Below are 26989 nucleotides of genomic sequence, written 5' to 3'. Positions count from 1 at the left end.
TCGGGGACGCCTGTCTTTTGTCCTCTTGGAGAAACACACTTCTTTCCTATTAGCTCCTCTGGCCACCTCCTAGGGCAATCCCTACTTGGAAAACCCCCCCTCAGTGGGCGCGGCCTCGGTTCTGATTTTGAGGTGGAACCCCAGGCCTTCAGGGCCTTGCCCTTTGGGGAGGCCCTTTGGGGAGGAAGGAAGGAAGAGAAGCACATGAGCGTGTCTGAGAACTTCCTGACGCTGCTCTCATCCTGTCACAGCTGTGCGTTTTGGGCGCATCCCCAAACGAGAGAAGCAGCGGATGCTTGCCGAGATGCAGAGTGCCATGAACTTGGCCAACAACCAGTTGAGCAGCCAGTGCCCGTTGGAAACCTCGCCGGCCCAGCATCCGACCCCAGGCCCCCTGGGCCCCTCACCACCTCCCGCTCAGGCCCCCTCACCCTTGGTGGGCTTCTCCCAGTTCCCACAACAGCTGACGCCTCCCCGGTCCCCAAGTCCTGAGCCCACAGTGGAGGATGTGATATCCCAGGTGGCCCGCGCCCACCGAGAAATCTTCACCTATGCCCATGACAAGCTGGGCACCTCACCGGGCAACTTCAATGCCAACCATGCGTCGGGCAGCCCTCCGGCCACCACCCCACACTGCTGGGAGAGTCAGGGCTGCCCCCCAGTCCCCACTGACAACAATATCATGGCTGCTCAGCGTCATAACGAGGCCCTGAACGGTTTACGCCAGGCTTCCTCCTCCTACCCTCCCGCCTGGCCCCCTGGCCCTGCCCACCACAGCTGCCAGCAGCCCAACAGCAACGGGCACCGCCTCTGCCCCACCCATGTGTACCCAGCCCCAGAAGGCGAAGCACCTGCCAACAGTCCACGGCAGGGCAACTCCAAGAACGTTCTGCTGGTGAGGGCACTGGGGGTGAGGTGGGCAGGGGGCCTGGGAGACTGGATTTAGCGGAAGGCAGCTGGGTGTGCCTGGACGCTAATGCGGGAATATCCTCGTGCCAAGGGAGGACGCTCAGCCCCGAAGTAAGGGCTCTGCCTGCCAATCCCTGATCTCCACCTGACACCTGATTGCTACTTTACCTTGAAGACCCATCCTCCAGGACCACAGCCCCTAACCCAGGCCGAAACTGGGGTCCAGCCCTGCTGGCAGGGGGAGCCCATCTGAGTCAGCCTGGTTGATATTCGCCTCCCCACATCCCTTCCTTCTCCAGGCATGTCCCATGAACATGTACCCACACGGACGCAGTGGGAGAACCGTGCAAGAGATCTGGGAGGATTTCTCCATGAGCTTCACACCTGCTGTGCGGGAGGTGGTAGAGTTTGCCAAGCACATCCCTGGCTTCCGTGATCTTTCTCAGCACGACCAGGTCACCTTGCTTAAGGCTGGCACCTTTGAGGTGAGTGACCCTTTATACTCCCTGCTCTTGACCTTGGGAAGGATCCAGCAGAAGGACTTGGTGTCTGGGATGGGCAGGGGCTCTGAAAGGCTTTGGAACCCCGCTATCTTGTCCTGGCAGACTCTGACTGCCGGAGGGGGCAGAATCCCTCCTCATCCTGCCTTGGGATGGCTGGGTCTCCTGTCATCTCAGCTGGGGTCTAAGCACATCTCATTACCTTAAAAGAACACCTTAGGGCACACTGCTACCCCCTACCCCCTTCTAGGCATGAGCAAATTAACTTTGGTGAACTTTTGTGACCTTGCCCGAGGTCACAGGGAGTGACAAAGCTAAGACTCAGATCCAGGCCTGCTGGATTCCAAAGCCGGGGTGATGTTCCCCATCCCTCCATCTCTCCCCCACCCCACCGCCCTATCAGAAACCATGCTCACTTTTCCCTGAGAAATCTAAGGCAGCACCAGTTAAACCCTCTGGAAAACTTCAGGGGCAATTTGGCAAGTGGTCCCCCCCCCCCCCCACCCCAGGATGACTGTCCCTGCCCCCTCCCCCTTCTAGGTGTTGATGGTGCGCTTTGCATCGCTGTTCAACGTGAAGGACCAGACAGTGATGTTCCTCAGCCGCACCACCTATAGCCTGCAGGAACTCGGAGCCATGGGCATGGGCGACCTGCTCAGTGCCATGTTTGACTTCAGCGAGAAACTCAACTCCCTGGCGCTTACCGAGGAGGAGCTGGGCCTCTTCACCGCGGTGGTGCTCGTCTCTGCGGGTAGGTCAAGCTCTCGCCTGAGCCTGACCCCGGGGAGGAGGCGGACGCAGTTCAATTCAACACACCTTTTATGGAGTACCTACGCTATGCCAGGCCCTGCACCGGGCACTGGGGATACAGACATGATTCAGACACAGTCTAGCTGGGAAGACAGACTCATGCCCGACTAATTATAAAACAGTGAGATAAGTGTCACAGTAGAAGCATGAACCAAGGGCTTTGGAAGCATAGACAACTATTTCTGCCTGGGGGAGCTGGGGAAGGAGGTGACACTTGAGTGGGGCCTCACAGGACAAGTAAGATATTGCCAGGCAGAGAGGGGGAAGGGCAGCCCAGGCAGAGGGAACTACAGAGCGAAAAGCAAGGGAGCCTGGACACCGTTTGGCCTGTTTAGGGAAGGAGAGTGGCCTTGTGGGATGGGAGGTGACCAGCCCTGCTGAGCCCACGCTCCCAAGCTTTCAGCCACCTCCTGCTCTTGGGGGCGGAGGCCTGGGAGGAGGAGTTGCGCTCCCCTCCTCCTCCTTCCCCATGGGCCCGCTGAGGGGCTTCAGGGAGAGGCTGCACCAGCAGCGGCGCTGGCAGCAGCCGCGTTCTCCTCCTCCTCCTCGGAGACCTCCTTGGAGACCTCCTCGCAGGCCTCCTCCGGTTCCTCCTCAGAGGAGCTCGGGGAGCCTGCCTCACTGCTGTCGTCTTCCCCACAGACCGCTCGGGCATGGAGAATTCCGCTTCGGTGGAGCAGCTCCAGGAGACGCTGCTGCGGGCTCTTCGGGCTCTGGTGCTGAAGAACCGGCCCTCGGAGACTTCCCGCTTCACCAAGCTGCTGCTCAAGCTGCCGGACCTGCGGACCCTGAACAACATGCATTCCGAGAAGCTGCTGTCCTTCCGGGTGGACGCCCAGTGACCCGCCCGGCCGGCCTTCTGCCGCTGCCCCCTTGTACAGAATCGAACTCTGCACTTCTCTCTCCTTTACGAGACGAAAAGGAAAAGCAAACCAGAATCTTATTTATATTGTTATAAAATATTCCAAGATGAGCCTCTGGCCCCCCGAGCCTTCTTGTAAATAACTGCCTCCCTCCCCCATCACTGACCCTCCCATCCTCCCCTATTTAAATCACTCTCCCACCCCTCCCTTACTCTCTAGCCCCCCGATTTGTTCTATTCCTGTCTCAAATCCAATAGTTCACAGCTGAGCTGGCTTCTGTGATGTGTGCTCGTTTGGGGCGGGGGCGGGGGGTGGAGTGGAAATATTGCCAAGGCTGGGGCACACCTCTCCATCTGGTCAGTTTGTGGGGTGGGTACTCTGCCAGCAGATGGGAGGATACAGGGAAACAGCACACAAGTCTAAGGGGGGTGCCCAAGGGGGTTATTTTCATCATATATTTATTACATAAATATATAGTAAAATAGACGAGCAACAATTACCATAAAAATATCTTTCTTTAAAATCCTGACCCAAAACACAACGGGGTGAAAAATCGCACGTAACAGACATACTGATTGTCAACGTGGGGCAGGAGTAGGAGCCCCCCCAAGTCACCCCTACTGGTCTCCCCACCCCTCCCTGGGGAAGGGGACCTACCTCCTTCCCTGTTTCTGGCCATAACCCCCCTCCCCCCACCCCAGCACCAGCTTCTCATACATTCAGTAGCGCCTCCAGGGAAGTGCCCCCTCCCCCCACCCAGGAGTTCCTGGGGCAGGAATTACTGTCCCCCTTATGGACGGTGTCTGTGTCACACGCCCTGCCCTCTCCCAGCCCTGTAGACCCGCCACCAGGGGAAGGGGTAGGGGCTCCTCCACCCCCACCCTCCCCAAGGCTGAGCAGGGAGGAGGCTGGATGAGGTATGTGTGTTCTGAGTGATGGGGGGGGGATACTGAGATGGAGAGGTGGGTGGTGGGCACGGGGGAGTGGTCATGGCTCTGGCACCCCCTTGTCCTGGCCTGGCCCATTCCCAGCAGTCCCTCCTCCCACCAATACTGCACCTGCTGCCCCGCCCCGCCTGCCCTAGTGCCCTGGGCCAATACTGGGGGAGGCATGCTGAGCACCCACATCAAGGCCATCCCCCTCATTAGCACCAATGGCCCCCAGGAGAGGGCCCTGTCCCCCACTTCCAAAGCAGGGACTGGGACAGCTGCCTCTCTAGAGCAGGTGCGTGGCGCTCCTGAGTCCCCTGGCTCCTGCCCCACCACGTGTACTTGCTCACACATTCACGCAGAGAAACGCACACATACGCCCCACATCACCTAGAGTGAAGGGGGAGGGGTCAGAGATGGGGGGAGGAGTAGGGGATCACAGCTCATATGATTGGGGGTGGGGAGGGATTCCAAAGTGCCGGGAAGAGGCCAAGCCCCTTCAAGGCCTTTTCTCCACCATGTCCATGGCTGAGAATGGGGATGGGGGGGGGCAGGGTGGAGGTGGGGATGGAAGGATGGGGGAGACAGCAGACAGGTCAGGAATTCCACTGGGCCCCTAGGGGTGGTGTACCCCCAGAGGAGGGTACGAGAGGGCTTACCCATGGGACTGGAGTAATACAGGAATCAGTACCCCAGGAGAGAGAGAGGATAGAGACAGACAAAGACAGCAGGGGCAGCCCACGAGCCCAAGGGCAGGGCAGGCACATGCACAGGTGACAGCAGATACCTTTCCAGGCCCTCCACCCCCGTCAGAACACCTGGACAGCAGGGGCAGGACATGCCCTGATGGGCAGCGTAGCATAGCCTTCCCGTGTGTGTGTGTGTGTGTGTGTGTGTGTGTGTGTGTGTGTGTGTGTGTATAGGGGGCTGTGGCAGGCTGAGGGTCAGGGTGGGGTGGCAGGTTCCCCACTGCTTAAGACATTTTTGCCCCAATAGTGCAAAGCGCAGGAAGCCCTGGCACCCTCCCCCCTGCCCCTGCCCCATTCCCCATGGCTTCCGGGGGCATCTGTGTCCACCCATCCATCCCTGCCGACATGCAGCCCTGAGCCCAGGGCCCTCTGGTCTGCTCTGTCCCTCCCTGCCCTCCTCCCCCCACCCATGGGAGGGCTACCTCCTCCCTCCCTCTCTCCCCTGTGGAGTGGGCAGTGGGCAATCGCCAAAAGGAAGAGGAGGAGGGCAGCTCACCCAAGTGCAGACCAACAGAGCACTCCTCCCCAGGAGGGTGGGAGGTGGCTCAAGCCAAAGTCCCTGAATTAGAGAAAAGAAGAGGGGAAAGGGGTCCTAGGGGCAGAGGGGCGGCTGGCCTAAAGAGCTTCAAAGAAAAAAGGAGGAGCACCAACCGCCCCCTCCCCTGGGGCCCCAACTAAGTGCCATTTGTCTAGGCACCCCCATTCTGGTGCCTGCCTGCCCAGATTCTGGGTTAGTGCATTGAGTGGGAGTGGGGAAGAAAGAGGGCAGAGGTTAGAGAGAGCCCAGAAGACAGATGGGGACAGGGTCCTAAGGGGGTGGAGGCTCTGGGAGAAGCTCACGCATACCACCCCCCCCGCCCCCCCAGGGCAGCAGCATCTGGATTGTAGCTAATACTGCAGGTATGAGGAAGGCAGGAGGGGGAGCCACAGTTTTTCCTGTGTGGGTGCCAAGGTGTGGAAGGGGTTGGGGGACAGGGAGAGGCCCCTGGGACTGGGCACTTGAAAGGGGGGCTGTGTGGGCAGCAGGGCAGGCTGGTGAGGGGCCGGCTGGCATCCAGCGTGAGAGGTAGATGGAACTCAGCGGGCACGAGTGGCAGAGAGCAGAGGGGGCACTGGGCAGGGGGTGCCGAAGGGGCACAGAGGGAGGGGCAAGGCAAGGAGGGATGGCCAGGACCCTGTTGTGTTAACTCACAGCTCTGATTGGCAGCCCTACCCTCGGGGATGTGGTATGGGGGGGCAGTTCTCTCTGATTTAGGGGGAGGAGGGGCAGCTCTCAAAGTGCTTAGGGGTGGGAGGGGGCCAGCCTCGGTTAATAACTTAATATCATCTCTCTCTCTCTCTATCAGTCGCTCACTCTTTTTTTTTCTTTTTCTCTCTGTCTAGTTTTTCTTCATTTATCTTCTCCCCTTGCCTGGTTTCCAAAGTGCAGTTAGAATGACTAATTTTTAACCTCCAGTGGGGGAGGAGCCAAGCCAAGACTTTCTTTGCACCCAGGCGTCTGGGGAAGCAGAGAGGCCCTTAGCCTGGAGGGGGAACCTCGGTCAAGGAACTGGGCAGGGGGGGGGGGGGGCTCTCTCTTGTATGTGTGTGTAGGGGCTGAGTAGAGGGCATCTTCCCCCACCCCACATTCCTCCATCCCCTACGGTCAAGATGGCTTGTCCCCTCTTAGTTCTCCCTCCCTTCCCCTACCTTCTTAGAGGACGGGGTCCTGGGAACTGTAGGACACGGTCCCCCAGCCTCCCACACTGTCCTTTTCATAGCAAGTTCGTGTGTTTGCCCTGTCCCAGGGCTGGAGGTTCTGAGGAGGGACGGGCAGTGCGGGGAGGGGTGTGTGGGAGCTGAATCTATCCAAGGATGAGAGGAAGGAGAGAAGAGGGGTGGGGGGCCTCCCTCAGCCCCCAGCTCTGCCCCTTCTCTCCAGGCTCCTCCCCACCAGCTCCGCACACCCTCTGGCCGCCTGAGGCTTTAGACTTCCTGATCCTCAAAGACCTCCAGGAAGAGTGGGGGGAACAGTTCGGTGGGGCACTCGACTTTCATGTGGAGGAAGCGGCTGGCGTGGCAGGCCCCGATCATGCGGAGGTCAGTCACCTTCATCAGCAGCTTGGGCCAGAAGTGCGGAATGTTGTGTTTGCGGTGGTTGACGTAGTGCTCGAACGCCAGCAGGTACGCCTCCTGACTCTTCTCGATCTTGTCCACACACAGCAGGCCCGAGCGGTCTGCAGGGGAGGAGGCGCATGAGGGTGAGTGAACGAAGGGAGGCAGAGGCAGCGGGGCTCTGGCGGGGAAAGCGAGGGGAACACTGCGCAATGCAGGCACAGGAGCAAGGGCAGGGCTGAGGAGGAGACTGGGGTGCTGGGGGTTTGGAGAGGTAAAGGGACTGAGAGGGGGAAGAGCGGGGGAAACCTGGAGACAGGGCACGACTAGCGGGGCAAAGAGAAGGTTTGGTGGGAAGAGGGGAAGAGGGGCAGAGAGAGGGGACGGAGGACAGAGGAGGGATGAGGGACAGAAGCTACCTGGCAGGTAGGGGAACAAAGGCAAATGTGGGCAACAGAGAGCAGATGGGGGGTGGTGAGAGAAAGAATGGGGTGAAGATGGGACAAGGAGCAGAGGGGGCATGGAGATGCAACAGATGGGCCTGGACATCAGAACCAAGGAGGGGATGGGTGACAGAGCAGGGATTGGGGGCAGAGAATGGGCCTGGTGACAGAGGTAAGCATGGGGGACAGAGAAAGACTGTAGGATTCAGGGAAGAGGAGAGTGACAGGCCCAGGGCCCAGCCAAGCTCTGGGCCCCTGGAAGCTTCCAAGCCCTCCCAGCCAGAAGGCAGGTACCTGTTGACATTAGCAGCACAGCCTGCAGCAGAGCCACTTCCGTATCATCCAGGTTAAAGGCAGAGAGTGACTTGCCCAGTTCAAAGATGGCGTCAGAGACCACGCCCAGGCCGCCATTCTTGAGCTGCTCCCGCTTGACGGCCATCTCCCCGCTCAGCGTCAGGGTGTCGCTCTCGGGGTCATAGCGGACAGCCGCCCGCAGGGACATGATCTCCATGCAGCACCCCTTCAGGAGGATGATCTGGTCTTCGCAAGGCAGCTGCGGAGCGGCAGGGCCACAGGAACACTCAGCATGCCCCCCTACCCCCAGCATCTCTTGTTGAGTGAACCCTGGGAGCTGTGAGGTCACCACTGGCCTCAGCCAGCACGGTGTACTCCAAACGGCTAACCCTGCTCTGGGCCACGGGCATGCCCCATGTCATTAAACCTCACAATTATGCCTCTGAGTTAGCTCCCGTCATTATCTCCAGCCCCACTGCAGAGGGGGAAAGTGAGGTGTGCAGTTAGGTAGCACGGCCAAGGTCACACAGCCAGTAGGAGAGCTGGGGCCCAGAGCTAGTGCTCTTTGAAATGAAAACATTCAAGCTGCTAGAGCCAGAGCGGCTATGTAGATGTGGGGTGGGGAGAAGGGCAGGGAGGGGTTGGGGAGACTGGGCACTTGGAACCTCTTAGTTCCTTAGGCATTGGTCAGGGGTGAGTGTGTGTTTGGAACCTCTTAGTTCCTTAGGCATTGGTCAGGGGTAGGGGTGTGTGTGTGTGTGTGTGTGTGTGTGTGTGTTTTGGATGTGTGTTCACTGTGTGTTGACCAGGAATTGTTCCCTGTCCAGCGAACCTCAGATGAGCACGTGCTGACGCTGGGGGATCCAGGGAGCAGCCCTAGGTTCCCCTCCAGTGTGGCACCACGACTTTTCCCATCTGCCACTCACCTCGGAGAACATGGGCAGTTTTTTGGCAAAGTCCACCACACGGGTGATGGCCGGGGTGATGATCTTGGTAAACTCGCTGAAGGCCTCTAGGTCCACCTTGTCTCCATCGGGCATGGAGACGATGGGTGACTGGCCGATGTCATCCGGCTGAAGGATGAGACCGGGGTCAGCTGGGGCTGCAGCCCCCTTTCAACCTCTCACTGAGGCTCCCTGCCCACCAGGGGGAGCTCCAAGGCAGGTTGGGGAAGTGGGGCTACCAGTACCCGGGACAGCTGTGTCCTGGGCCTGAGGCTTCTCCTTCACCTTGGGGCAGAGAACAGATCAGAGCCAGAGCTCCAAGTTGGCTAATAATAACAATGATCATAACAATAGTAGAAGTAATATCATAATAATAGAAGCTACAGTTATTGAATATTTAATAGCATAGGCACAAGGTGACTTGTTTTATATATCTCATTTAACCTTACGAGGAGGATGTTCTACTTACCACCATTTGACAGATGAGGAAACTGAGGCATAGGGCAGCTAAGTAATAAGCCCAATGTCACACGACTAGTAAGTGATAGAATCAGGATCAGAACCTAGGCAGTCTGACTCCTGACCATTATATACACACATGTGCTTGGTCTTGGAGCCTGTGCTCTTGCCAGTCTACTGTTCCACCCACTGGCACACTCCCCCAGGAAGCAGACACCAGTTCTCTGCCTTCACTTGCCATATACAACCAACCATCCATCTCTACCCCAGCTGACCATTCACTTAGCACTCAGTTTTGCCTAACACAATGCCTGGCACCCATCAGGTGCCCCCAAGTGCTGTTACATAACTGTCCTCACCCTCTCCTCCCAGTCACTATGGGCAGGAAAAAGAAGAGAGATGGCCCCTGTTCTCTGGAAATTCAATGAGGAAGGCCCGGCCCTGTATTCCTGGAGCCCCCAGTCAGATGGAACAGGCAGCAACCCACACAGAGGAGCATGATTCAGGATCGCCAAGTTGTAGAGAGCGTTATCTTCAGATCGGATTAAGCTGAGAAGGCTTTCTGAAGGAGGCAAGGCTCTGAGCTCACTCTGCCTCCTGGGCACTTGACTGCCGCCCTCCCTGAGGCCCCTTTCTCCTTACCAGGAATTTCCGCCTCTGCTTCCAGTGGCTGCCCTGGGCATTCGTGCTGCGATGGGCCTCTGTGGCAACATGGATCAGGTCCCACTCTTCGGGAGTGGGCTCTGGTCGCTGCTGCAGGGAGCGAATCATCTCCTCCTTCCGTCGCCGCTCCCGGTTCTGCTCGATCAGCTTGCGCTTGGCCACCCGCTTAGAGTCATCTAGAACCACTGTCAACGGCAAAGAAACACGATGCCTTTGCATGGCACCCTCCACGGCCTGCTCTGAAACTACTCTTCCCAATGTACAAGTTGGGAGACTGAAGGCCAGAAAGGTTAAGTGACTTCCCACATCACCTAGATGTTGGGGGGCACAACTTGTTGTGCTCCTCAACTTCTGGATCAGGATAATCAGCTGGGACTATGTCAACTCCAATTTGAGCTGATCTGGATGACTATCACGTCCTGGGCTAAAGGGTGATGACAGCAGTGGTTATTAGAAGACCCTGCTACCCCCGATCCCTACCAGATCCAAGTTGCCTTCTCTCACCCAGAAGCGGGGTGGCTTCTCTTACAGTCAACAACACTGTGCTAGGCTGGGGTACTCAAGACTTCTTTCTGCCCAACAACTCTAAGGCCCTGGTGTGCAGAAGGGCAGGAGGGCACTGGGACCCACGTGTAGGGCTCATAGGGGGATCTTCTGTTTCCTCTTCCCCCGGGGGTAAGGGCAGCAGGAACTAAATTCCACCATCAGCCTGACCCGGATTGTCACTCTGCCTTTCTAGGTGTGGGCCCTGAAGATCCCCTGCAGGAAGCAGTCATATCCGAACTCTTCCACCTGCAGCCACCTGGCTCAACCTGCCCCCCTTCCCCTTACAGTCCATGGCCATGCCCACGGCGATGCACTTCTTGAAGCGACACAGCTGGCACTGGTTGCGGGTGATCTTGTCGATGACACAGCAGCTGTCATATTTGCAGGAGTAGGTGGGATGGAGGTTCTTCTGGATTGTGCGGCGAAAGAAGCCCTGGGGTGGAGGGAGAGGGAGCATGGAGTGATCGGGACCTCCCCTTCTCTGACCGACCATGCAGTTCACTGGGGCGTGGGGGATGAGTGAGGGAAGCTGGCCTCCTCCTGACACCAGCAAATCCAGGATCCCTTGGCTGGGCCAAAGGACCTTAGAAATATGTACCCTCAGCTCTTAGGCTGTGGAGGGGCAGGGGTGCATGGGTGGTGGTGGTGGCAGGGGTAAGATGAGGACCACAGTACAGGGTCATGAGCCTGGGATGGTGTCAGGTGCTAGGACGCCTGAAGGAAAAGCAGCTCTGGAAGTCCAACGGATACCTCATTTTCCATCTTGCTAAACAATTCGGAAAATAAAACTACTCCTCCCTGAAACCGTCCTTATACATGCTGTCTGCTGCTCACACAGGTGGAATTCTTGAAAGAGGGGGTGTAAAAAAAATTCAGGAAAAGGCATTGTGTATGGATACTAGTAGCTTTAAAAGAAACTGTTTAAGTCTAGACATTGGGTTTCATCTTTGCTTTAAAGGAAAAACCTCAAGAATCAAGATGGCAGGGGCGCCTGGGTGGCTCAGTGGGTTAAAGCCTCTGCCTTCAGCTCAGGTCATGATCCCAGAGTCCTGGGATCGAGCCCCGCATCGGGCTCTCTGCTCAGCAGGGAGGCTGCTTCTCCCTCTCTCTCTGCCTGCCTCTCTGCCTACTTGTGATCTCTGTCAAATAAATAAATAAAAATCTTAAAAAAAAAAAAAAAAAAAAAGAAGCAAGAGGGCAGGAACAATACCAAGACCTAATACATGCTGACCACTCACTGTGGGGCACATGTAAGCCTCTTTTTTTTTTCTCTTTTTTTTTTTTTTTTTTGTTGCATCATCACATTTGATGCTGTGTCAGCCCCTTGAGGTAGGAACCCATTTTGACACTAGGAATCTGAAGTTTGGAGAGATTAAGTGATCCGCCCAAAGGGGCAGGAGAGCCAGAATGACCCGAGTGAGGTACAGGCCAAAGGTCTGAGCTCACTGATTCTGCAGGGCATTGAAATCATCTACTGCGCTTATGAAAAATACCAACTCCTGGGTCTCACTCTAGACCTGCAGCATCAGACTCTGTGGGGCGGGGCATTTCTGTCTTTCTGGAACTCAGCTGTCTGGAGAGTGGGGGTCCTTCCTCTATGTTACACCTGCTTGCATTGCCTCCAGGAACCCTGCTGTGGGACCCTAAATCCCGGGGGCTCTTGGCGAGGTTGATACTGAGAAAGAGAGGAACTTGAAGCCTCAACATATTTGTAAATACTTTTGTTTCTTGGAATGTCTTACATTTTCACGAGGTGATGATCCTGGAAAACCCTTGCAGGTTAAGATGAACAAAGTGAGACCTAATTAAGGCTCCCCAAGCCCGTGACCTTGTCCCGTCTGCCCAGGGTCAGCTGGGCATCCTCTCCTGCTCTGGGCCCCACCATGCCCCCCCCCACCCAAGCACTGGTTCTCCCTCTTCTAGGTGCAGGGGAAACAACTGGGAACCTGTTTCAAGGCAGAGTCCACAAAGGCTTCACCACAAAAAGTTCTGAATGAGTACGGTGGGAACGGGGCCCAAGGCTCAGCACTGAACTAGCACTGCCAGTGGCCCCTGGACCACATTTTGAAAAACAATGCTTGTTTCTAGTGTGCCTTTCTCTGGTAGGCTGTGAGCAGCTGGAGGGTAGAGTGTGTACTACATCCCTCATACCTGATACACCAAATGGATGGATGATAGCTGGGGTCTACTGAGAGCTTCTGACATGCCTGGCACTGTTTTAAATACTCTATATGAATTAGCTCATTTAATTCTCCCAACAGCTCTCTGAAGTAGGTAGCAGGATTATCCCCATTTTATAGATGAAGAAACTGAGGCCCAGAGAAATTAGGTATCTTACGTATGAGTGGCAGAGCAGAGACTGTGAATGAACAAATGGATGAAAGAGAGCAATGGTGGTGCAACAGGTGGGCTTCAGGTGACATGTTTAGAGGGCTGTCCTTGCCAGGTGTGGAGGGCCTTAAGGTGAGATGGGGGCTTAGGTAGTGGGGGAGGGGCAGGAGCTGGCTGGTCCATACCTTGCAGCCCTCACAAGTGATGCAGCGGTAGTGATAACCGGTTGCCTTGTCCCCACACACGACACACTGCTCGTCTTTGTCCAGGTAACTAGGGATATACCCTGGGAGGGAGGAAGGGAGGCAGGCAGGCAGGCATGGCTTGGGCCCCCAGCAGAGAGGCTTCTACACTTTCTTCATCCCCCAGCTTTTCCTTCCTGGTCCATCCCCTAGCCCAGCCTCCTTGACGGGGTTTTGTGTCCAGGTAGAATCCTGGAGACAAATTAGAGGTCACCTTGTCCATCCCCTTCCCTAAGAATATAGAGAATCCCAGTTCTTCCAACTGCCCATTCAAGGATTTTCTCTTGCTGCATCTGAGGGGCGGGGAATGTAGGAGAAGGAGAAGCACATGTCAGCAGCTCATCTCAGGGGAATACAGTTCCTTGGCCCTTTAGCCCAGACCCTGATCTGGGGGCATGGGGCGGGGGTACCTCAGGCAAGGGGGTTAGCGGAGAAGGGAAGAGGCCCATCTTGACCTGATCCATCTTCAAAGGCTGGGGCATGCCCTTATCACCCCTCTCACCTCCAGACAAGTCCATCCCATGCCTTCTAGGAGGTTCTCCCAAGGGACAAAGGAGCTGCTGGTCCACGCCCAGGCCCCGAAAGATCCCAGGGACGGTTTGATGGGGTTGAGGGTGGGGAAAGAGGGAACACACAGCCAGGCTCACCTGACATGCTGGTTTTCAGGGAACATTGGCCGTTCTTTCGTTTTCGCTTTCCATCTGGTGACCTGGCACTGGATGGGGGCAAAGTGGGCAGAATCACAGAGCAGTCTTCGGGCAGCCCCCTTCTCATCCAATAGGTTTACATAATCCCCCAAGCCCAACTCCCTCCATCTTGTGTCCTCATCCTACCTCTACCCCTAGGTCAGCTGACAACACTGATGAGGGTCCAGCTATCTACAAGCTTTGGGGAGAGAGATAAAGGGCTTGGCTGGGACACAGGCATGTTCTAGGGCCCAAATGTGCACACACATACGCACGCTTTTGAGAACCTTAAACACCCACAATCTACAAGAAATCCACATGGTTAAGCCTTCAATACACGACACTTAATGCAAAAAGAATCTTCAGGACATGCTTAGAGCTATAGAACCTTTAGAGCACACACAGATACCTAACATAAGACCAGTGCATGTGAATAACCACACAGCCTTCAAAATAAACCTAAGCAGAGTAAATAAACACCAGAATCTATGTATCCATGAAACTCTCAGGGCATTCTCAAGTGCATTATACGACCTCTAGATAGGCCATGCGTTACACAACCCCCTGGACAGACTCCTACCAATACCACCCCTCCCCCCAGGAAACATGTTGCCTGATTTCCTGGTCATGAATAACCACAGTGATTGAAAACATATAGTGCTGAGCCACTAGAGCCTGGAACCTGGAATATGAGAGTAAGCAGACACTTCCAGCGTCACCCTATTTGTGGCCTCCATTTAGCAGAGCAACAAACCGGAGGTCCACCTGCTCCTGGTGAGGCTGCACCTTGGCGTCAGAGCCAGGACAAGCCCTCTGAGCCCCTCCATGCAAGGTGTTAGCACCCCTCAGCCACTGCACATATATGTCACCAGCTTCTGCCCATACGTGTTACATAACCTCAGCACACACAGGTTACATAAGCCTCTACATGCGTGCACGGATTGTATAACCTCCCACACCCACCCTGCGTGTGCCATGTTGCAGGGCTCCGCCCCCTGGAGCCTGATGCAGCTCCCAACACACTGACACAGTGACCTTGGCCAGGGTCACAGTCCCGGGCAAGTCTGCGCTGTGGGACCCCTGGGGATTACCCCTGTCTGATTTCTACAACCACTGGAGACTCAGATCTCCCTCCTCCCACCAGGAGTGGGTATGGGAGAACTCCAAGCCGTCTAGCCGCCCCCCGCCCCACCTCCCGTTGAGCAGGCGGTTTTCAGCAGTGACGACTCACAGCCTCTGGGTGCAGTTCCAGGGACAGCCACAAGGTGGCGCAGGGACTTGGGGAGGGGAGGATGATGGGGAGGGCATGAAGCTCTGGGGGACCAGGAACCTGCATTCCTGCTTCTCTCTGAATTAGGAGCAGACTCGCCCAGACTCACAGAAGTCTGGGTAGGGAGGGTACAGAAGGCTGCAAGTGAGAGCCATGCAGTGACAGGCCAGATCTTTTTCAGAGCCCCCCTGGGTTTGGGGAGGGCTTTGAGGAGGGATACCTGGGGTGCCCTACCCAAGTGCCAGCTTCATCCACTTCCTCCATCCCTCTGGGGACCTCGACTTGAGCCCCAGGGCTTTGCCTGGCCGAGCCTCTGACCTCTTGGCTCAAGATCTGGTCTCCAAGGCAACAGCCACACTCCTCCCCAGAGCACCCCCACCCCCACCCTCTTCCCTGGCCATAGGCACAGGCTGTACCCAGCTCTTGGGGCTTCATGCCAACTGGGACAGAGCTCTGTGCCACTTGGGGCCAATGGGGGAAGCAGAGACCCTCTGGGCTCCTCAAGAGCCACGCAGCTCCCAGGTAACACATCCCTAGTTGTGTGTGCAGGGCTGAGTCCTCCTCCACGTGTGAGTAAAACCTTCAGAGCTGGCATTCACTTCCACTTCCTGGGAGGAGCACCACGGCAGTGCCCGCTCTTGCTCATGAACAAGGAAGAGCTTGTGGGGCTCCCAAAAGGTTCCGAATATAAGCATGGGCTGGGACCAACAGTCACGGGTGCGTGTGCCCTAAATGTCATGTCCCAGGCACCATAGCTTCTGGGCCACACACTGGTCTGGTAGGCAGAGGGGGGAAATGGCAAGACTGCCTGCCTTCCACATGCTCAGGTGAGGAGGGCTGAGGGACGCTGGGAGGGCATGCCAGGTTTCCCAGCACTGTCAAGAGACGAGCCACGTGCCTGCCGCCTGTAATTGGTCTTTGTCACCTCCCCCCTCCGAAACGGACATCTCTCAATCCAAGTGCCTAATTCCCTGTCACATATGGCCATGACTTCATCTCCTGGGCAAAGGTAGGCGGCAGGCTTGCTGGTTTCATGCTCATCCCTCCAGAGGTACTCAAAAGGCCCAAGCTCAGCTCTCATTTGCCCAGCCAGGTGATGAGCCAAGTGATGAGCACGTCGTGCCCAGGAATTGGCACAACCCAGCTGCCGGACCCATTACCTGTTCTCCTCTGGGTCTGACCCACACTCCACCTTGCTTGGCTTCTGTTCCATTCACTTCAATTCCATCCAGGATGCCCTCCAGCACGCCAAGAGACTGGGGTGGGCACAACGGCCCCCCCGGCACACCCACAGGCCACCCACCCCCTGCCACCCAGGTCCTAGGGCACAGCACCCATGGTGCCCGCCTCAGCACTTGGCCTTTCACACCATGCCCTGTGCCCCAAGGGGGGCGGGCGGTGAGAGTGGCCAGGGAGTGGCAGGTGGTAGGGCTGAGGGCAAGCTGGGTCCGAGGCGGGACTGGGGGGGGGTGTGTCTTGGACTGGGAGAGTAGCTTTAGAGTCTTGTCCTGTCCAGAAGTCCCTGCAAAGACAGGAGAGAGGTGGGGATAAGGCAGCGCTGTGGTGGGAGTGCACAGATAGGATTCCTTTGGTGGCAATAGTTTGGGTTCTTGGGGGCTTCTAACAAGATGGTGGCGGGCATGGAGGGCAAGCATGGAGAGGGGATTAGTACAACCCGTCAGATCAACAGGTGCAGCAGGCAAGACTGGAGCCCCCGACCTGGAAAGGTCTGGAGGAAAAGAATGAGGAAATCATGTACCAGGTAATGAGTGTCAAGCCTGACATTCAGTTAAGGGTCTGGCCCTTGATAAGTATCCATTAATCGTTGGCTGTTGTTACTAGACCTCTAGCAGAGTTTTTGTAAGACGCATTGGTATTATAAGGCAAGAGGGGACCCAAGATGAGCAGTTTCCAGCACACATGTGAGAGGTACCTGAGAAGAAAGGGTGGGGCGTGGGGGCGGCACGCAGGGCTCCAGAATGCCCACCTGAGTGCCTTCATGGAGACAGGTGCTAGAAACAGCGGGGAGCTGGCCTCCCCCCTGCTGCTGACCAGATTATGACTCCCCAGTCCCAGCCCTTCCCCCCACCCCGGGGTGGAGGGGGGACTCCAGAACTTCCTGTATAAGGTCCCAAATCACAGTTCCCAGTCTGAGGGCCAGACTTCCCAGTTGGTTTGGCTGGGCTGCCACCCACTGGGACAGCAAGGGAAAGGGAAAAGGAAACTACCATGCCACCTGAATGAATAACTGAAGCGTGCATCAGAACCCCAGAGATGAAGATCCAGGCTCCCACAGCTGGATCGCTCATTTCCATTCACACAGCTAGGAAGCTGGTGGCTCAGGGAGTAGACCCTCATGGCCTGTCTCGGAGGCCAGCCTTGGCCCCCTCTCTGCGGTCCAGGATAGTGTCAGCCTGGGCCCACCCTCCCCTCCCTGCTGCCCCTCTGACCACAGGCTACAGACCGGAGGCGGACGGTTGGCACACACTGGCAGGTGTGGGCCTGGGAGAGGGGGACAAAGGGTGATGTTCCCCACGCGCAGCCTCCATCACGTGGCTGCTGTACCAGAGACCTCGCCCCTGGGCCCCCTGCCCTACCCCCAGGAACTGATAAGGAGCCAGGGTGGGAGCGGAGACAGAGATAAGTCAGGTCATTGGGCAGTGCAGGGCGACAAAACAGGGCCTCTGCACCCAGGCGAGCCCCCACCATGAGGAACCTGGCGGGAGTGCAGGAAGGTGGCCCGCGGTGCCCCTGCTACCCACTTAGACCAGGACTGGGTACCGGGGGCTGGACAAGAGACTGGGGTTGGTGGGGGGGGGGCAATGAGCGGGGAGCCTTAGCCCAGGGAGCCGTCAAGAAAGTAGGTCAAGTTTTTCTTGGCTTGTGAAGAAATTCCTGTTATAAATTTATAATGGCGTAGCCAGCCCTAAGGGGTGGAGGTAGGGGGAGGAGAGGGAGTGGGTGGGGATGCCCAGGGCCTGGGCACTGGGGCCTGCCGCTCTTAGCCAGGGCACTGAGGGGTAGGGGCCAGGGAAGTCATGGGGGTTGGGCTGGACAATCGAGGGCTATTTTCTGTTGCCTCTGTTTCCATGTCTCTCTGCACCCAGAGAGGCTTCCTTTGGTCCGTCTGTCTGTATCTGAATGTCTCTGTCTCTCTGGGTCTGGGTGTCTCCCTGTCTCCCCCCCGGAGGCTGTGCCTCGGTGCTTGGCACACCCTGGCCGCGGTGCTGCCCCCGCCTGTCTCCTGCCCACCTGGCACACTGCCACCACTTGTTTACAGAAGCTGGAAAAATCCACTCGCCAGCCGGAGGCCCAAGTGCCCCCAGGGATGGGAGGAGGCGAGCACAGGAGTGGGCATGCTGAGAGAGGGGCAGCCCTGGGGAGTGGGCCCTGGGGGCAGGCAAAGAGGGCCAGGGTACATGGGCACGGGTATGAGCCACTGGGGGCCGGGCCAGGCAGGGCACACCAGCAGCACCCACATGGCAGGGCAGCTCCTGCCCCAGGGCCATCGCCCTAGAGGACCCCCTCCTCCCACACCCTGCCGCTGCCAGTTGCTACAGGGCACACCTGGGGGAGCGCCAACCTAAGCCACCATGTTTATTTTCCCTTCCCCCTCCCCGGCCCGGCCTTAACTCCAAATGTGTCTGGGCACTGCCAAGGGCTTGCACATGCCTGCTGGGGGGAGGGGCGTGCTCCCTCTCTGCCCCACCTCTGTGCCCAGCTGAATGGCGCCCGGGTGCCCGTCGGTGCAACCATGCTCCCCTGACCCCTGGCAATGGGCAGAGGAGCCAGGTGCTGCCCTCATGCTCGGGGCACCCTCATGTGGCACCAAGCAAGAGCTTGGAGACCCCAGGGGACCCTTGGTCTCTAGGGCCATACCTGAGCCTCTGAGGCCACACAGAGCAAGTGGAAGGCCCAGCACCCAGGAAGGTGTAGATCCTGTGAGCCTATGTTAGGGGTGGGCAGGAGAAGGGCAGTGGGGGAGGGGGGAAGGTGAGGTAGGGATGCCCACCCCAAAGGGCAGCCTTTCTGCCCACTTCCTGGAGTCCAGCTTACTTCCCCAAGCTCCCTCCTGGTGCATGCCCGCAGGGGTGCAGGCTCAGCCTGAAGGAGAGGTGGAGCTACGGGGTTCTGAGACTAGACTGGACAGCGGGATGGCAAGACCCACCTGTCGGGTGGGCTGGCCACCCACTCCCTCTTTGTCAGATAAGAGCTGTTGGGTGGCAGTATGGGCAAGGTGCCCACAGAGGGAGAAGCATTTCATTAAGCTTAAGTGCTTCTGCGACTGGGCGGGGGGAGGACAGAGACAAGAAGCCAATGCGGCATCCGTGGGCACTATGCCAGGTTCCCACTGCTGGACTGCCCCACTCCGCTGTCCTGCAGGCCCAAGGGGACTTTCGGCCCTCAGAATCTAGCCCCAAATTCTACACACACTACTCTGAGTGTCTGCTCTTGGCTTTTGGCCCCATCTGTCTGGGGCCCCTGGACTTTGTCCTTAATGCTCTAAAGAAAGCCCAGCCCTCCTCCTTGCCAACCACAGAGGAAAAGACACACACTTATAGAGGGGGCCTGAGAAAAGTGGAGAAAGAGGAGCAGGAGGAGAGGGGCAAAGGGATGGTGGAGGAAGAGGGGGGAGAAAGATGAGGAGGGGCAAGAACAAAGAGATGGGCAAGGATCAGGGGGGTAGAGCTGGGATGACAATGAAGTAGAGGAAAAGGCAGCCAGGAGATGGGGGATGGGGGACAGAAGGGGTGAGGTAGGGAGGAGAGACAAATGAAGGAGAGGGGAGACAAAGAGAGAAAGGTAACAAAGAAAAATGGGTGGGGGGTGCTTCACGCCCCGCCTAAGTCCCACCCCATGGAGGCTGGGGGAGGGGGAGCAGAAATGGTTTCCACGGTGACAGCTGGTTCTTGGTGGCCTGGCATGTGGGCTATTAATAGTGCTGTGGGTAGGTTCACGCCTCCCTTTCCCCTTCCCCTTTGCTTGATGCTGGGGGGGGGGATTTCCCCCCCCATAACCTGGCTATAAGGCCCTGGCTCCATACCACGGGCACCAACAAGGGTGATGCTGGGGGGCCCGGGTGTACACTGCAGCCCAAATATACACAGGGGCACACACATGCAAACAGGCATCTGTGTACACACTGGCACCGGGGCCCACGTGTACTCCCACGGGTGGCCGCAAACACCAACAGCCCCTGGGAGCCTGGTGAGAGTGAAGGCTACAGCACAACACCGGCCTTGAGGGGTAGGTCCCCTGCTCTGGGCCAGGACCTCCTTCTCCTTTCCCAGGTCACCCCATTCTATTCTCAGGTAGGGACTGAGTAGGACGGCCCCACCCAACTCACTGTTATCCTGGTGCCAGGAAAGAAGAGAGTGAAGGCGGGAAGGAAGGTACTATTTGGCAGGTATGAGATGGCAGAGGAATACACAGACGCAGCACCAGCTTGGCAAGCAGGAGGGAGAAGAGGGAGGCAGCACTGCTTGGTGGGCTCTCACAGGGCCCCCAATGAGATGGGATTCTGGAACTTAAGGGCAGTGACCCTGAGGTCTGATCTCCTGGCTCACCAAGGGGCCTTGGAGGCTAGAGGATGGGAGATGGGGGTGGGGGATATGACATGGGGGCGAATGGTTACTTAAACAAAAGATCCTCTCCCCCCAAAGAATATAACAGGAAACTCTCCCCTGCAGATCAGAGACAGAAAGACATAAACAGCAGCCTTGACTTGGGCCAGATGCCCAGTATTAACATCAAAGACTGGAAAGACTGTGCATCCCACCACCCCAACCCCATAACCTTAACCACCTGCTGCTCTCCTCTCCCTCTTCCCATCCCATGACAGCTCCAATCACCATCAAGGTGGGTGTCCAGGTCCAAAGGTCAGCTCCATCCCCCACGCCCACACCCAAGCCCAAGACCTCGGCCCCTTCCCTGCCAACCCACAGAACTTCTTGCCTCCGCCCCAGTTCCCCTCAGAAACGAAGGAGGATATCCAAGTAGCCAAGTAGGCAGCTAGGAGCACCCCCAAGCTGGGCATGGCCCATTTTCCCCACCCTCCCCCCAGCAGCCAGCCGGGGCAGGGTAATCGGAGCTGGGAGCTAGGGCAGCTGAATGCTGGAGGCATGAATGTCACGGGGCCAAGGCACTCGCTGCAGATGGCACCATGGGCACAGGGCTTGGGGTCCTCCCTTCCCTGCTCCCTTCTTCCCAGGAGACCAGAGAAAGGAGTTGTCTGCAAGCCCAGGGGAGCATCGCGGAGGAGGGAAGGGAATGGTAGAGGCAAAAAGAAAGGCAGGGATGTTTCTCCCAGGCACCCCAGGGACGCAGGAGTTAGCCCCCACCCAAGCCGAACTGGCAGAGGCAGAGAGAGGGGGCGGGGAGAGGGAGAGAGAGGGAGGGAGAGGGGAAGAGAGAGAGAGGGAGGAGGGAGGGAGTGGGAGGGAGGAAGGGAGAGGGGGAGAGAGACAGCGCGCGAGTGCTAGAGAAGAGCGAGAGGGGGAGGGAGGGAATGGGGAGAGAGAGATTGAAAATTCTGTGTGTGTGTGTGTGTGTGTGTGTGTGTGTGAGAGAGAGAGAGAGAGAGAGAGAGAGAGAGAGAGAGAGAGAGAGAGAACGTGTGCGCGCGAAAGAGACAGCAGGCGAGGGCGAGAGAGAACGCGAGGAAGCGCGCGCGTCTGCGCGCGCGCGCTCGAGCAAGTAAATGCAGCTGAGTCTCCGGCACACACACGGACACGTGCAGACACACACACTCACCCCGCATGCGCAGAGCCGCTGGCTGCCGGTGCCAGGTTCCAGCAGATATTCAGAGCCCTCCCCAGCCCACACATGCATAAAACACGCACACATGGATGCGCGCACAACACACCCACTCACTGATGTGTACAAAAATGCCGATAGCCACCAATAGCCGATAGCCTCGCTCCGTGTTCCCTATCCCCCGCCCACGCGCCTGGGTAAAAGAGAAAATGAAACAGCTCAGAAACAGGCTCTGGGAGTCAAGATCTTGTCTCTTCCTTAGAAGAGGAAGACAGGAGGAGGAAGGGGAGGTGGGCTGGGGCTGCTCTTTGCCACTGCTGGGGGTGAGGCTGTGCATTTGCCCCTAACCTTTAACTCTAGTCCCTAGTCCCCAGACTAAGGGCTCATCCTCAAAGCAGGGGAGAAACCATAGCATTTCCTGGGCACCAGAAAGTTCCACCTTGCTTTCCTTGTCTACCCAGAGGACTTCTGACCCCTCCCTCTGGACCACCTCATACAAAGGCATACAAGGAGGTCCCCTTTGTTACCCCAACCTTGGCCTGCCAGGGAGAAGAGCAGACAACTCTGAATGCCTGAAAATCATATTGCAAACCACCCCCCACCCCCGCCCCAGGCATCAGCACACACCAGCCCCAGACGCCTCTGAGAGAGATGGGGAACGGTTTCTGGTTCCAGAGGGACATGTGGATCCCCACCCTGGAGCATGCCAGGCCCTGGAAGAACAGGAGGATCCACAGGCATTGCTTATCAAGCCTGGCTGCGACCCGGATTGAACACACGTGTCAGGCCACATTATGTTATTTACTCTCAACTCAGAGTGAGGTGGGTATCACTGTCTCCAGATGAGGAAAACTCAGGCCAAGATCAGCAACCAGTGAATGGCAAAAACCCAGTCTCTAGCTCCCAGCCAGCGCTCTTTCCACTATAGGCATGCTTGCCTCCCACCTCAAGAGGCACAATTTCCCTTTGCAACCGTGAGACCTCCAGTTAAGACTAGCTTCCCACTCCCGAGGCTCCCCAGTGGCCCACCACAGGCCATCCCTCCACTGTCCTTGCTGCACCTTGAAGGGGAGGGGCTGAAGAAAAGGGATTTGGGGGAGAGAGGAGTCTTACCACCAGACTCACAGGGTTAGAGAGGCAACCCAGGAGAGACCTTGGCCCTCAAGGTGCCACACCCACCCATTGGTCCTTACTCAGTGCCCTTCACACCGCCACTCCCCCTCAGTGCAGGGATGGGGAATTTGTTATCTGTCGGCCACGATTAGGTCCTGGGTGACCAACTGATGGTAGGCGTCTGGGATGCTGGGTCCCTGGCACACAGGTAGGGTGCTGTACTCTACAGGGCAAAAGGCAGGAGGGTTCCAGGTTGCAAAAACTTGTAGGGAGAGGGATATGACAGGAAGGGTGAGGAGGCTGGAGATTAGGGACCCACTGTCTTCCCCAACCCCCATCCCATTCCTGGGACATCTGGAGATCCAATTCTCCACCCAGCTTCTCCAAGAAATCCAGAGGACCCCAGGCCCACAGGCTTCCTCTGTGTAACAGCTAACACATTCGGTGCTTCTTATGCAGGAAGCACTTGTAAAAGCAGTTTATATATTCTAACTCCTCTAATCCTCAAAAAACTGAATGAGATATTCTCATCCTCAATTTATTGATAAGGCAAGGGAGAGGTTAAATCGATTGCCCAGTGTTATACAAGCAGCAAGTGGCAGAGCTGGGATTCAAACCCAGGCACTACAGCTCAAAAAAAAAAAAAAAAAAAAAAAAAAAAAATCCCTCCTCTTAACCATGAGAGTGTATTATCTGCTAAAAGAATCATACCTTGTTCTTTGACCCAACTATGTCTCCCCTGTCACTGATCCCCAACTTCCCCTCTATAGCAGCCTATGTATTATCTAGGGTAGAATCAGTACCAAATGCCTCCTCATCCAAACAAGTCATGGCTAGCGGGGAGCATGAGAAATGCTGGATGCCCCCCTGGGCTCTGGGCCCCCTGCCCCCACTACCCCCTGCTCAAATTCCCACTCTGGGCTGGAGCCTACACTCAGGAGACAGGGCCTCACTCAGCCTCCCACATAATCTGGGCAGCTGTACCTCTAGAACCCAGCTCTGGAGGCTTGGGCAGAGGGCACAGCTGTTGGGCATCTCTGAGGTGGACCTCAGCTGCCAGGGGTGTGGAGAAAGGCCATTGTGAGTTCTGCCGCTGACCCTGCTCAGGGGCGCCCTGCCAACTCCTGCTACTGCCCATGGGGGCGACTATTTTCCAGTGGGTCAGTGTGGTGGGGAGGCTCCTTGCGGGCTTGCTTAGGAGCTAGCTGGCTGTAGCCTGCAGACCCGGGGCTTCTACCCAGCTGGTGTGCCACCCCAAGAGGTCAGCATGAGTGGTCGCCTGACCGCCCCCCCCCCGTCCCTTCCCCCGTTCTCAGGCCCCCAAAACTTGCTGCTGCAGCTGAGCGGATGTCCTGAGCAGCCAGCTGAGCCCCCCACCCCTCCCACCCCAACCTCTTGTTGACCCCAGAGGCAGGGCAGGCAGACCACGGGGCGGGGTGTGAGTATTAACAACTGGAAAAGTATGAAGCTCATTACTGCCAGTTCCCAGCTCTGAGAAAGGAGGCTGTGGCAGAGACTGGAGACAAGAGCAGGGGTAGACAGGGGCAGCGGCCCTGGGGGAGAGTTCCAGACTGTCAGAGAAATGAGGAGAGAGACAATCAGACACAGCAAGACAGAGCAAAAGGGAGACAGCGTTAGAGAGAAATTCCAAGTCAAAAATACACATCACTCACCCAGACACTCACCAGCATACGGTCTCCTGAGGAAGGCTTCCAAGTTTAGACAGGAGGGCAGAGGTGGGAAAAGGGGCCAGACTCATGGTGGGAGGCAGGAACTCCTCTGGGAGGGGGCAAGTCAATGGCCCCCAGGAAAGGCTCAGACAAACGACCCTGGCAGGAGCACCTAGATCCCGCATTTGCTTTCAAGGTGGCTAGAGGGGCCCCTCCCCAGGAGCTGGCTCTCCTCAACTCCCCACCCCCACCCCCCAGCAGCTAGCATAATCTCAGCTGCTGGAAGTAACTGGACATTGCTTCAGCCCCATGACTCGGCCCTCTGGAACCTCCCTGCCCCTGCTCTCTTTGCTCTTGTTTCTCTGTCCCTCCAAAAAAAAAAAAAAAAAAGAAAGAAAGAAAAAGAAGGCTGAGCCTAGAGGAAGACAGGAGGAAGCTTGAGAGAATAAAATCTACAACTGTGTGTGCATCTAGGGGTGCGCCTGACTGTACAGCCACAGTGTGCACATCTGGGGATGTCTGGACACAGCTGTTGGCGTGGACCTGTGACTGCATGGACCTGAGCCTTGTGAATGCCTTCTGTACCTGAGTCCCTGGGACTGTGTGCAAATGAGTACACCTGTGTCTGGAGTTCACAGTCAATCAATTAACATTTATAGGGCACTTCCCGTGCTAGGCTCTGGGAGGGATCCAGAGCTCCTGGAGTGATTCTCCCAGGTCTCAAGGAGCTCACCATCAAGGAGGGGGGCGGGGGATGACAAGCCGATAGAGACTGAGAGACTGAGTATATTATCATGAATGCATGTTTTGCACCACTATGCAGGAAAGTCTTTTCACGGAGATGAATTTGATTTTCCTCAGAGTAGAGATTTTGTTGTACACAGAACCTTGGAGATCCACAGTATGAGTCCAGGAAAATACTTGTTGCTAAGTTGTGTATACATGTGTTGATGTGTAACTGCGTTTGCATTTGACTGAGCGACAGTCACTGTTAAGGCAGGCGATGCCGCCTGTATGACTGGGCTCATGCTAGCACGTGTGTGCCTGTGAGTGACAGGGTCTTTTGTAATGTGCAACTGTGTGCAATTGCTCTGTGTTCATGCATGCGTTCGATAGTGACTTTTTCTGTGTGGGTGACAGCGACTCCTCCTTGCCCGTGTGTGACAGCATCTCCGTGTGACCCTGTGCGTGGGTATGTGCATGGATTGGTCTCCTCGCTCTTGGTCTCCCGTGGGTGTGTCCCACCCCTTTGAGTTCCCCGGTGCAGCGGCAGCCTGCCTCTTCCCTTGTCCCCATGTGGGTGTGTCCAGCAGCTCCTGTCCTTGAGTCTGCCTGGGTGTCCCTGGGTGTGCATGGATGTGGCTGTATGTGGTGGAATATCTCTGTCTGCATGTCACATTTGCTTCCCCTCCCTCATCGGGGACAACAGCCCCCTTCATCTCTTCCCCTTCCTGGGGCCAGAGCCAGCATTGAGGGGCAGGCTCCTATCCCACCAGCTTTCCTTCTGCGACCTCCACCCCTGTAAATGGTGGCCCTCTCCATTGGCCTTATCATCCCTGCCCCCCCCGCTGCAGGCCTTTCTTTCACACCGGACAAGGGAGGGCCCCAGGCACTGAAGGGGCACCAGAGACACGTTGCAAAGGGAGGGAAACAAGGGGGGGCACACCACACAGGTCCCTTCCTCCCTCTCTTCCCCAACCGCACCAGCTTGCAACTCTCTCGATCATCTAGGGACCCTCACATACACTCCCCGCTACACACACACACACTCCCTCCCCTCCAAGCCGCGTTTTTTGCAATTAGGAGTGTTGCAACCAGAGAGCCATGCTCAATTGGGAGGCGGGTGGAATGGTGGGGGAAGACTTCCCTCTCCCCGGGCCAGTGCAAGCCCACCCCCCACCCCACTCATACAACCCTCCGCAGCTGGAGGCGGCTTTGCAAAGGCCACTCGGCCTCGGCCTCTGCCTCGGAGGCTAGGGGTGGGGGGTGGGGGGGGGGGCAGGCCTCCGGCGCACCGTAAACAAACCGCGGCGGGCGGGGGAGCTCCGGCGGTCGGCAGCGGGGCCTGGGAGTGCGCAGCAGACGGGCCGGACAGAGGCCGGGCGGGCCCTCGAGGGGGAAGCCTGGACGCCATCTCTGCCGGCGAACCCCGGGGCCCACCGACCTCCTAGCAACACCTCCCTTCCCCAGGGCGTAAGTTGCGAGCTCCCGGACTGTGACAGGGTGACCGGGCAGCCGGGGAAAGCCGAGGCTGGCAGCGGGTACCCCCCGGGCGCCCCCCAGCCCGCCAGGGAGCTGGACCTAGAGTCCCACGGCTTTGCATAATCAATCGCGAGGCATTTGCATATTAATGCCCCCTCGCTCCCTCCCCCTTACCTCGGCGTGGCGCGCTGGACAGGGCTGGGCAGCGACGCGGGGTCTCAGCGCCCCGTGCCGGGGGCGTCCATGGGGGGCCGGTGGGGCCCGGGCCGCCCGCCTCCAGCGCCCGGGTGTGAGTGCGAGTGAGCGCGGGGGGGGCGGGGGGCGAGTGTGGCGGCCCCGCGGCTCCTCCGGCAGAGGCGGCGGCCGCTCTTGGCTCCTCCCTCCCCCGCCCCGCTCCGGCTGGGGCTCCGGCTCGGCGCGCCCGGCCGGCTCGCGGCTGCTCCCTGCAGGCCGCCTTGCCGCCGCCGCCGCCGCCGGCCCCCGCCCCCCGCCCCCCGCCCCCCGCCGCGCCCCGGG

General features: G+C 57.6%; 2 protein-coding genes across 2 annotated transcripts in view; one reads left to right on the top strand and one right to left on the bottom strand.

The window, feature by feature from the left end:
- LOC111151318 (nuclear receptor subfamily 1 group D member 1) overlaps positions 1-3590 on the top strand; it is a 7929-nt gene extending 4339 nt beyond the window's left edge. The window contains exons 5-8 of the mRNA XM_022509226.1: positions 252-895; positions 1209-1394; positions 1950-2160; positions 2862-3590. Coding sequence (XP_022364934.1) covers positions 252-895; positions 1209-1394; positions 1950-2160; positions 2862-3061 — 1241 coding nt within the window. The 3' untranslated portion in view covers positions 3062-3590. The remainder of the gene's footprint in view (positions 1-251; positions 896-1208; positions 1395-1949; positions 2161-2861) is intronic.
- LOC111151319 (thyroid hormone receptor, alpha) lies at positions 3579-26884 on the bottom strand. Its single transcript, XM_022509228.1, has 9 exons — positions 26648-26884; positions 15893-16254; positions 13424-13491; positions 12720-12820; positions 10489-10636; positions 9637-9842; positions 8518-8664; positions 7592-7850; positions 3579-6976 (listed from the first exon to the last, which is right to left on the bottom strand). Exons 2-9 carry the CDS (start codon positions 15943-15945, stop codon positions 6726-6728), a joined length of 1233 nt encoding a protein of 410 aa, XP_022364936.1. The 5' UTR covers positions 15946-16254; positions 26648-26884; the 3' UTR covers positions 3579-6725.
- Positions 26885-26989: the final 105 nt, after the last annotated feature.

Source organism: Enhydra lutris, unplaced genomic scaffold (assembly GCF_002288905.1).
Source record: "Enhydra lutris kenyoni isolate GAN:26980312 unplaced genomic scaffold, ASM228890v2 scaffoldscaffold26, whole genome shotgun sequence".
Classification (NCBI taxonomy): domain Eukaryota; kingdom Metazoa; phylum Chordata; class Mammalia; order Carnivora; family Mustelidae; genus Enhydra; species Enhydra lutris.
Note: the sequence above shows the minus strand (reverse complement) of the source record. Positions and strands in the feature narration are given on the sequence as shown.